The 12,401-nt window shown below is 34.7% G+C and overlaps 1 protein-coding gene across 1 annotated transcript in view; it reads right to left on the bottom strand.

Annotated features, from left to right (window-relative positions):
* Positions 1 to 12,087, bottom strand: part of LOC145283497 (O-phosphoseryl-tRNA(Sec) selenium transferase-like) — a 37,641-nt gene extending 25,554 nt beyond the window's left edge. The window contains exons 1-2 of the mRNA XM_080132322.1: positions 11,689 to 12,087; positions 1,971 to 2,125 (exon numbers count right to left, since the gene is read on the bottom strand). Of these exons, the coding sequence (XP_079988448.1) occupies positions 1,971 to 2,125; positions 11,689 to 11,802 (269 nt within the window). The 5' untranslated portion in view covers positions 11,803 to 12,087. The remainder of the gene's footprint in view (positions 1 to 1,970; positions 2,126 to 11,688) is intronic.
* Positions 12,088 to 12,401: the final 314 nt, after the last annotated feature.

The following is a 12,401-nucleotide window of genomic DNA, read 5'->3' as shown; positions in this document are numbered from 1 at the left end:
CCCAGAGTTCAACAGAAGGATTCCCGAATTCGATAAGATACACCTGAAAAAGGTCAGTGGTTACATCAGCCAAAATGTTATGCAAGATGAGAATTCAAGATGAGAACAACAGTTTGAATAATCAAAAAAATTGCAATTGATTTCTAATTGCTATAGTTTTACGGGATTTTTGTCATTCGGCTCTAATTTGGATGGGTGATTTCTAAAGCATTTATCCTATTTTTAATTTTAAATCTTAACAGATGCTTCTGAAGAACTTTTTCATTTTAACTGGACTATCAGCATTCCACGTGTTTTAAGTTCAGCATAAAAGTAGCAATACCCAGTGATTATAAACCGTTTTGGATAATCACAAATTTTAAGGTAGTTGTACTAAGATAATCATTTTAAAAACCAAAGTGCTTTAAATCCTCAAAATAACATTCTTTTTTTCAGAAATGAATATTCTTTCACATAAATAATCTATAATAATCTACATGCTATATTTTAAGAGTTTTGAAAACAAAAAAAAAGGTGATGAGAATTTTAACATTATTTTTGCAGTTGCTTTTACGAACCCTCTACTCTTTCAAGTGTCGTCATGAAATTTGGAAATCCATCAGTAAAAATATCAACCTCACTTATTGTCAGGGTACGAAATTAACCGACCCATTCATTTTTTTGTTTTAGAAAAAAGACTTTAACATGACGAGTATCGAACATTTTGTTTAAATATTTTTGTACCCAAACTAACAAGTAAATCAACTTTTTGTAGCAGTAATTTTTAATTACCCTATGCTAAAAAGATATTAGCCCCTTTTTAATGAATGTAAACAATTCAATAACTACAAAAAACAGGGATTTTACTAATTATTAGAAACAAGTATATTTATAAATGTATAAACAGAGCTTAAAATATACATTTTTAAATATGAGGTGCCTTAAATAAGTTTCCAGACTTTTTTTCGTATCATCACCTAGCACATATGTGAAACTCTGGTCCTCTTTGAAGTAATCTCTTCCGGCTGCAATGCACTTGTTGAAAGGCCCCTATGGAAATCATCTTGTGTGAGCGTGTCAATGATCATATCACAGCCTCTTTCATCTCTTCAATTGTCTCATAATGACAGTCACCAAGGTTTTCCTTGAGCTTAGGAAATAACCAAAAGTCACAGGAAGCAAGGTCTGGATCTTAGGGAGGGTGAGGAACTGTCTTGATGCCCATTTTAGTCGAATAATCTGTGACATGGATGGAGTTGTGGACTGGTGCATCTTCAGTTCCTTGTGAAAAACTGTATGTGCAGTTTCCACACTGACATCAAACTGTGCACTTATTGTTTCTAGAGACACATGACAGTTCTTACGCATGAAATTCTTTATTTGGCCAATCAACTCTGGTGTTCTGACTTCTTTACTCTTCCCACATCTCTTATCTTTCAGACTCCCTGCCTTCCTTGAATCTCTTATACCAATCAAAAACTGATGCTCAATTCATGCAATATGATCCAAGTGTAGTCGAAAGTATTCCATACGTTTCTGTGATATTTTTTCAAATTTAAAACAAAATTTTATTGCATATCATTCTTCTGAAGTGTCCTCATGTCCAGATTGCATTTTTAAAATTCACCAACTGTGATAATCAGGCTTTAGTAGGGTGTATTCCAATTCCTGCTGTAGCTGTTCATTTAAACTTGAAATCATAAAAATGGATCAATCATAAGATGTACCGCAATAACATACTCTTCAAGAGTCTTCAACAATTTTAAATGCCCGTACAATAAAGTCTGGAAACGTATTGAAGGCACCTCATGTTGTCTTTTTTTAATTTAAAAAGAAATCCATAGCAAAAGTTATTTTACAATTGTTTCGAAACAACATAAGACTGATTTATTACTTTTTCTTTCTTCAGACAAAATCCAAACAATAAAATAAGAATCAATCGAAAGCTTCTGATCAGAGATGCATGCAAAGAAACAAAAGATAATTATTACCTGTAATGTCTTCGAGCAACCAGTTGGGAAGCAATCCGAGCTTCTCGTTCACCCACTCCGCAATTGCCAGGAAAATTGTTGCTGTCCATCACGGATAATTCTTGTAAAACTAATTCTATAGTCAAGTCATCCCAACCATCCTCAGGGAGTTTTCGCTAGAAAATATAAAAAATACTACTTTATTTTTGACATATAAGTCTACATCTAACATATAACATTATCTTGTCAGATTTTCAATGTCAGACACATATAGCAGTTCAGCTGATATGTTGATACTAGATTCAGACTAGCTTATTCTTTCGTTTTTTTATGCATGTATCGTAGTAGTCACAAGTGAAAATCTCATTTCAAATAAAAACACTTTGATGTATTTACCTGTCATGAAGAAATAATTTGTATGATTTGGATTCTACAAACTACTATTCTCATCTGAAGTTATTTTCACAACGTTCTGGTCAATGTAACTTCCGAACTTCTCTTCAGGTGTATCTTGTCGAATTTGTGAATGTTTCTGTTAAATTTGAACGGAATTTTGAACATAACAGAGTAAGCATGTTCTTGTTCCATCAGCCATGACTGGATAGAGGTCCTAAGTAATTCGCAATTGTATTTTTTGGTTGCCCACACATTGAGGATTGAACTTTCAAACTTCAGGAGAATATCACTTTTACAATTGATTTTTCCAAGTACTCTAACCAAAGAACAATGGGTCCTTGTTGACAGTTCTAGTATGGATTTTGGGAGCCTTTAACTTATTTTCTTTCTAGTTGTAAATATCACCATTTATTATGATTTATCATTACTATATATTATTGTATATATATTCTATTATTTATAATTAATGGAACGACAGAACGAGAGCATGCTACCCCTGTGAAGTAAATAAAGAGTTCCATTTGAAATTCCATCCAAATTCCTGAGTTTGAGAAAATACACCTGAAGAAGGTCGGAGGTTCTATTGACTGAAATGTTGTGAAAATGACACTCAAGACAAGAACAGTAGTCTGAAGAATCCCAACAATACAAATAACCAATCCTCATCTCAAAACTTCAGAAATGTAACACAGAAATAAGTACCCTCACCAGAAAAAATGTTCGAGTAGATCACCAAAAACTTTTCATTAAAAATAAAAGTTAGTCTAATTGGATTTCTTCAACCCATCAGAATAGAAGTACAACTTGCCAAAATGACAGACTGCATTACCTCCCTTGTTTATTAGAGTAACTTTTAATAGTAAAGAATATGGCAATTTACAATAAAACTGATTTTTACTTGTGTTATGTTGCAATTACAAAGGAAAGAAATAAAAATCTGGGTCGACATTTTTTTCTTTTTTAAGCATTTATGACCGTTACTCTCTCGCCTTGACGTCACTTAAAAAGTTTCTCGCTGCCACATGTCCATTTCATCTGGTGCATATTTCTTCAGACTGCAAGCTGGCCACAGCCAGTCTATTCCCTCCTTCATTTTACACATCCGTCTCCTTTGGCATTGACTTTGTTTCTCCCCAACCACATGGTGTCCTTTATTTTATTTTTCTTCAAATGCAAGCCCGAACAAACTTGCCAATTTGCATGCACACATTCAAATGCTGCTCCTGCTGCTAATATAATCGCTTGCCATCCATCCTTCAGCTACTGCTGATATTTTTATACACGTTCATATGCACTGTTACATACCTTCCTTTCCAAAAAAAAAAATTCATTACAAGAATTTAATTAAACCTGCCTGAGGTAATAAAAGAAAACAAAAAAAACTCAAGATAAAACAAGAAAATGTTGATATTTTCATACACACTCATTTTTTTCTAACTTTTGGTGTCCCATACGGAAACAACATTCTTTTTTATTCTGTATTTTCCAAACAGTTTGAACTTTCTCTCACAATTTTTTTTTTTTTATAATCAGAATGTAATTAACTAGTTGTATCTATCCAGTGTTGCTTGGGAGTCTTTTTAATTTTGCTTTATTTTTATTTATCGCTGGCAGGACCTGTTGAGTGGTGTTAGTATCCCCCCCCCACATACATAAAGTAATTCTGTTGGTGTCGTTGTTGTAGACCAACCAGCAACCTCCTCACATTTAGAATGGCTTTCAAAATAGATACCACCAGCTTCGCTATGTTAAGAACAGCTTTCGGAATAAACACCCCCTTTTGTGAGTGGGGAATGGGTTGGTCATTTTATGTATTTTTCACAGCAAATTAATTAAGTTTGTGATGTATTTGCATTCACAAATAATTAAAAGTATCTAAATTACACTTGGGTGTCTTTCAAATATACATAAAAGCAAACTACAATTGTATTTTGGTTTGTGACCTACATGGGTTTATAAATAGAAGCGAGACATTTAATATTAGTCATTTGCCTTACAAGCCCACAGGTGCAAAAAAATAAAGTTTAAAAAATTAAGCAACCCTGTATGGAAAAGTGCAAATAGCATCTAGTACCGTGTCAAGCAAACCAAAAAAAAAATTTTTTTTAACTAGAGAAAAAAGTTACCGGCAATTCAGTCAGAACGCGGAACGCTAAGTGGAAAGAGAGGCGAAGAAAAAGTAACCACTTTTAGCGAATTGGCCACAATTGTCACTTGGCTTCGAATTAACCCTTATAACATGTGAATGAATTAGTGACCTAAATAAAAGTGTAACACGGCTGATCACTATCTCTTTCCCTAATGGAGTAAACGAAATATTATAATTACAAAGCAAAGGAAAAGTAAAAAAAAAAAAATCAATTACTGTGTTTTATGTTTTAGTAAAATAAAGACATGAGTAAAAAGAAATATGTAGAAATAACGAAGACGGGAGTGAGTGGAATGAGAAGCAGTTTCATATAGCTGTGTAAGGTCTCAGGTGTCCGGTACTTTAATAGCGAAAAGTCCAGACAAGCAAAGTTATTGTAGCTAATTAATAAGTAGTAATGATTGCATAGCCATTCTGTGTTTTTTTAACCATATTATCTGGTTGGCATATATTAGCATTCCTTCACAGCCAACAAAATCTAAGAAATTATTTTTTTTATCAGACATAATGTGGCATGAAGGTCGCCCACGCATGCACGTCAAACTAATAAAGACTGATGATCGGTCGAACCCCAGTCTCATGTTTTTATTCCCTTTTTTACTTTTGTGCTGAGAATGTTCCTTCCCATAGTGATGCGACAGTGTTTTTACGGATTACTTGGCTTTACCTGGCACAAGAATGCAACACTTAACATAAGCTTGTTGTACCTACCTGGTGTTACCTGGGAATCTTAGGGTTTTTTTTTTTACATTTTCATCCCAGACAAGGCACGGTGCTACTTTGATGTAGGGGGCTACTATTTGAGATATAATTGCAGGAATATTATGTAGGGAGTTTTGCAGCAAGATGTCTGTTTACATTACATTTGAACATCTGCATGTCAGTACAGTTGGGGAAGCAGGAACCCGGAAGGGAATTCCAAAGTCTAGCAGTTCTGGGGAAGAAACTATTAAAGCAGAAGGCTTTCTAGCATCTGGGGATTTGTTTTATCTTTACTTTTATTTATTTAAACTATACCATTTTCCTTCTTTTACTTAAATATTTTTAAAATCGTATTTGGAAAGTTAAAATCAATTATTACAATATCATTTCATCATTACATGAAAAATGTGGTCTTTTCATGTAAATCAGACCCTATGGTATTACTGGACGAATACTTAACATAATTAAATCCTACTTGAATAAGAGAAGAATCCAGGTTATCCTCGATGGCCGTACATCAAAACAATATGACACAAATGCAGGTGTACCTCAAGGGTCAATCCTTGGACCTTTATTATTCCTAATATTCAGAAAGGAGATCTCTGATAAAATTGTCTGTCAGATGGGTATATTTGCTGACGACACCATGCTCTAAAAGACATGAAGGGAAAACGAATGAACATGTATCCAAGGCAATGGCAGAAACACTAGAGAAAGACCTCCAGTCTGTAGTGGAATGGAAATAAAAATGGATAGTAACTCCAAGACTAAGCTACTTTCCTTTAATAACTACAAGAAACCTGCTCAACCACTAATAGCCATGGCTAATGACACATTACCTGAAAGTACTTCATTCAAACTCCTTGTCTTAACATTCACAGAGAACATGAGCTGGAAAAGATACATTGAGGACACTGCTAAGGCTGCTGCAAAGAAGGTGAGCTCTCTCTACCATGCTAAAAGTTACTTACACCTGACAGTATCCTATACCTCTACAAGGCCATTTGCTCATGTCTGGTGTATTGTTGCCACATTTGGGCCGGTGCATCTGCTACTAGTTTCTCCCTCTTAGACAGGGTTCAAAAGAGAATCGCCAACTTAATAGGTCCTGCACTATCAGCTTCAACCAATGAAATGTTGCATCCCTTTGCCTGTTTTACAAGTATTTTAATGGTAGGTGATCCAACGAACTATAAGTCTTTACGCCCTCCTTGACAAGCAGCAAAATCCCACCCCTACACAGTAGAAATACCGAGATGTAAGAAAGTTTCTTCGGTAAATGTTTCGTTTAGGTCCACCTCCACAATTTTCTTTAAAATGACGACATTTATAGGTTTTCGACTATGCTGAATATGAAAATCGCATTGAAATGTTGCAGAGATAAGTAGTTATCAAGATAGAAAAAAATGCATTATGCACGGTAATTTTGGCGGCCATTTTTTTACGCGCATGCGCGCGCACCCTAAGCAATCAGAATTTTACACGAAGGAAAAAAAACGAGTACTCCCCCCCCCCCCATCCTCCAGAATGGCGGACATTTTTCTACGCGCATGGCGGCCATTTTTTTTGTACGCGCGCGCCCTGATACCCCCCCCCCCAAGACTGGCGGCCTTTTTTTTTTTTTTTTTCGCGCATGCACGCGCGCCCTGGAAAGAAAAAAAACAAGTATCCCCCCCCCCAGTTCAAATATTTAGTATACAAAAAAACCCTGTAGAATTCTGCAATTTGCTTGCCACCACAAGAAATACGCACTTATAAAAGTTTTTTTTTGTTTAAAATTATGACTTTGCGGGTATGATGGAACATGTTCAGTTTCATTGTTAGTCGTCAACATTGGATTCTTATAAAGTAGAAGTGTTTTTTTTTTGGGGGGGGGTGAAGTTATCGAAAAAATTATCGAACAAATGTAAATGGAATATTGGGTATTATTTTAGAAACTCGAACTTCAATAAAAGTTATTTTGCAACTTGCCTGCATCATTCGTTGGTATTTTGTTTCTACAACATTTTAAACTTTTGCAATGCAAGATGGCGACTTTCAGTAAGGAAAGCATTAATGTTGGTTTTGGGAAAATGGAAGAGACAGTTGCGAATTTTAAAGTACCACAATATTTGAGATTAAATAAAAAGCATTTAAAACTACTTAAAAATAGCAAGTTTTTTTGTTTTTTTTTAAAGATTTAAAGATAGTTGTATCCGTCACAAAATGTGTCCCCCCCCCCCCGGACGGTTTTCAGATGTATTTATGTCCTTATTCCTGTTTTTCTGGTCCATGCCTGTACATTTTTCCAGCATGACAAAAAAACTTATGGAGCAGTTTTGATTTGTCCGTCTCACTTGTTATAAAAAGATATCTTGCCAAGTACTGCTCCATAAATTTTCCTCGAATGCCAGGCCTCTTTATCCATTCCTTCACGTCTCGTCACAGCCGCTCAATATTTTGTGTGTGAATAGTTGGGTCATCTTTATCCACGAAATTTTTAGAGTGGTTGACTATCTGGTGAACATAACCGTTCTTGTTGAGGTTGCTATAAGCTCGCCAAGAATCGCTATAGACTATAGAACCTGGCAGAACAAATTTCTTGGTTAAACGAAGTAGTGTTTCTTCGTTCCTCCGCTCATTGGGGCCTGTCAATGCTACCACAAAATTCCGTTTCGATATCCTCTCAATGCCGCCAAAAATCCAAATTTGCTTTAGAAGCCTTCCTCGGTTATACTTGCGGCGAACGATTAAGGTTTCGTCAATTTCCACCTCAATGCCTTGGCCCCCTATTGGCTCTTGGTCATCCAACCAGTTCTGACAAACTTCAGAACAGTAAGACCTCCAGTCAACAGCAGAACGGCTGGAAATGTCAAGATTTTCTTTTACTGTTCCGTGGTCCCACCGGTTGCTAAGGAAATGGTTTACGAATAGAACAACTTTCCAACACAGCATGTGCGTCTTCCCTACAAATGTTCCATTGCAGTCGCTGATGCTGAAGCCACAATACTTCCTTTTTTTCCTATATGGTTCTACACAATTTGTGCATCACCATAGGGACTTATCTTCCCGATAGGAACATGGGTTTTCACACTTGGGGCATGTCACACTGGTCGGTAATACCCCATGGCGCCAGAGGAAACTTTTACATTTCTCTTCTTGTAACATGTAGTTATAAATAGTCATGAAATATTTATTACAACACATGTCACAAGAATCTGTGGTAGCACTCATTTTTAGGTGGGGGGGGGGGGGGGGTAACGTAGAAAAGTGTCAGCGAGTGAAAATAAAATGTTGGCACAAAATGTAATTAAAAAAAAAGGTGTGTAAAGATAAAGTTGTACAAAGCATTTAAAACTACTTGACAATACAAAGGAATGATGCAGATAATTTGCAAAGTAACTGCGTATTTCTTGTGGTGGCGATATTTTCCTAATAGTTCAAGTTAACGATTAACAACGAAACCAAGAATTTTTCATCATACTCGCAAAATTTCATAATTGTAAAGGCAAGTGCATTTCTTCTCTATTTTATTTAACGTAATTTTCTTTGAAATGACGATTTATAGTTTCGATTATGCTGGATACGTACATTTTTTTTGGGGGGGGGCATTGTCAATATCATAAAAGTGGATCATTCTCGAGGATGGGGGGGGAGTATTTGGTTTTTTTCCTTTGTGTAAAATTCTGATTGCTTAGGGCGCGCGCGCATGCGCGTAAAAAAAATGGCCGCCAAAATTACCGTGCATAATGCATTTTTTTCTATCTTGATAACTACTTATCTCTGCAACATTTCAATGCGATTTTTGTATTCAGCATAGTCGAAAATCTATAAATGTCGTCATTTTAAAGAAAATTGTGGAGGTGGACCTAAACAAAACATTTACCGTTTCTTCTCTAGGACTGCTAGACTTTGAAATTCCTTCAGAGTTCCTGCTTCTCTGACTGTACTGACATACAGGAGTTCAAGTGTAATGTAAACAGACATCTTGCTGCTCAACTACCTACATAGTACCCCTACAAATTATGTTCTAGATAGTAGCCCCCTACATCAAAGCGGCACTGTGTCTTGTTTGGTGTTAAAATGCAATGTCCCCCCTCACCAAACATTCATGAGAAACTGCACACCTGTGGAACTCTTCTGTTTATCTGCTTTCTAGCTGACTACAATATGGCCGTCTTCAAGTCCACTGTAAACAAATTCTTGAGGAGGCGTTCCCCTTAATTCAATTTACCAAATTTACACTTCTAACGATTATTATGATATTGTCCTTTTGACCACTGTACACTCTTTAACCCTTATCCCCGAGTGGTCTCTGGGCCTTGATAAGTGCTGATTCCCTTGTAAAAAAAAAAAAAAAAAAAAAAAAAAAAAAAAAAAAAAGACCAAAACTCAGTCTCCATTCCTCATTTTTGCATGACTTTGGAAAATTTTGCATGAATGTGTGCATGAATTTTTAGAGTGAAAACATTTTTCGGGGTCAAATTCCACACACCAAAATCTGATCACTAAATCTCGATCTCATCTATTGTAGGTGACTTCCATTTCAAATCAAAATTATGATCTGTGCAATGGAAATGTTCAACAAATAATAATTAATAAACTAGACAAAACACTGTTAGAAATTCGCTCAATATATGTTACCGTGACATAACTTGACATATATTCGGTGGCTTTTTAATAGTATTTTGTCTAGTTTATTATTTATAACACCTTTTCCCGAACTTACCGTGTTAAAGAGAGAGTCGGCCGCCATTTTGAATTTTCCAATACATCGGTAAACAGTGTATGCTTTTCGAGCTGAATAAACATGTTAAGGTATTATTATACAAACACCGTGACAGCGTTAGGGTTGGGGTTAGGGTTAATTCGCTGTCACGGTGTTTGTATAATAATACCCATGTTAAATTGAATAAAAACACGAAAATTATATCCAGTTTGGTAGAAAAGTAATTTATCTTGCCTTTGATAACATTTATTTGTTATATATTTGTTTTTTGATAACTTTTTCGAATCTGTGTACAGTAATACAAACCCCAAACTTTTAACTCGAAATGACCCCTAATGTACTAATGTATAACAGAAGACACAGAAAAAAAAAAAAAAAAAACATTTATAATGCGTACACAGCTTTATTTTTTCATAACCACCGTACGCTTTCAATGGACATTACCTTATGTATGTACTTATTTGTCATGTTGAAAATAGTAATATATGCAAAAATTACGAAAAATTATCGAGTAGAAAGCTATTTATAGTTAAAAGTAATTTTTACGGAAAATTGGTTAAAATCGCATTTTTCTTAGACATTATAAAGTAGACAGTAAGAGTCTACACGCAGGGGACATAATTTCGAAAGGAATATTTTACATTACTTATTCAATATTCATATAAACTTTTTTTTTTTACTAAAAATAATAGTTGTTTTACTCGATAAATTTCCGTAATTTTTGGATACATTACTATTTTCGACATTACAATTGAGTATATATTGTTTTTGCTTAAAACATTTTTAAAAAATCGATTTAAACTCGACGCCATTGTGAACAATTGCAAATTGTCCAGAATTCTTGAGAATTTGCTAAGAGGAGATAACTCGTGTCAATTTGTGCATTCCTGACATTCTTGGCGAAATTACAATTCGTGGAATAAAAATACCACGCATTCCAAAGTGAATGAATGAATCTTACGTCAATTTGTGTGAAAATCACAAGAGGTAGATAAACGGTAAGAACACGGTATAAACGGTATCTCGACATGTTTTTTCATTCATCGAAATTAAAATAAACAAGTTTATAGAGCAAAATTGATTCTGCAAAACAATATAAAAATATAAAATCCTTGAAGGATTAAAGTCTTTTACCCCCCCCCCATACTTTTATGTGTACTGTAACAGCCAGGGCTGCTTCTTTATGACGACCGGAGAACAGCCCGGGTAAACAAATATAAACAGGAGTTAATTCCTATTTCAGTCACGTAAATTATTTAGAATGAAATTGGTTTCATATTATTTACAAATAACTTTTTATTTAAAATTACGGTACTTATTCAGAATCAAATTCGCGAAATTTGGCCTAAAAATATTGAGTTGTTCTAAAATGGGTGACTAATTTACTAGAACTTGCATTAAAAACTGATCACCCTTACAAATATTTAAATATTGGCTTTTTTTTTTTTTTTTGATAATCTGGTAGACTAATGTCCTTCCAATAATAATCCGCTGAAAAAAAAAAAAAAAAAAAAAAATGAAAAGACGAAAATAATAAAAATATACAGAGGGGTGCGGCTTCCATACGTGCGCCAAAAACATAAATAACACGGTTAGTATTCTTCACAAATACCAACATAGGTTTATGCTCGGTTCAAATTCTGTAGAAGCACCCCTCCTCCTCCCCTCTAAATTTTCTTAGCACACGGCTAGGAGTTATTGCAGGAAATTATATATATTAAAAAAAATTAAATTCGGGGTTGCATTACCCACAGTAAAAAAAATTGGAAGACTTTGAAACTTACATGCTGTAAAAGAAGACGCAATTTTGTTTCGTGTGCCTTCCGGGCTTGAATTCCTTGTTGGATGTACGAAGAAGACACAAACTTCTCACACAATTCAGACATATTAGAATTCATCTCGACTTTTTTTTAAACAAATAAGCAAATATAAAATTTAAAATAAAAAAAATAATAATTAAAGTATAGTTTTAAAACTTTGTTGCAGCTTTTTTCTTTTTTTTAAATTATTCTAAACGAAATTAAATAAAAACGTCTAGTCTTTACAAATATATTTTTACGCCTGGTTCAATTTAAACAAAACAAATTAAAACACATCAAGACGTTCTCTTTACACAAAAGAAAAAAAACGTCTGCTGTTTTGTTGTATTGTCGTATCGTTCTGCGAACGAAAGTATAGAAGACGACCTAAAGCGGTGTCGACCCAACAAAAGTTCCTCACTTAAAAAACGACCTCCTCAAATTTTATAGCATATTTCAATTTTGTTTTACTTTACACACGTCGTGGAGAACAAATTTCTAGTGACTGTTCTTATCATTCTTCCGGCAATATTTTCTTTTATTAGCGTGTGGGGATGGAGGAAATGTAACGTACCCATTTTGCATACATTTTGAAAATTGTATTTTTTTTTTTTTAATGAAGTCACTCCATGTGATGCTGATGCTTGCAGCCACTTAATGTAAGGAGCTAAAAAAGACGTGAGATGGCTAACACAAAG

This window comes from Euprymna scolopes, chromosome 8 (assembly GCF_053919585.1).
Source record: "Euprymna scolopes isolate OS-2025 chromosome 8, ASM5391958v1, whole genome shotgun sequence".
Taxonomy (NCBI): Eukaryota; Metazoa; Mollusca; class Cephalopoda; order Sepiida; family Sepiolidae; genus Euprymna; species Euprymna scolopes.
This window is presented reverse-complemented; position numbering and strand designations above follow the sequence as displayed.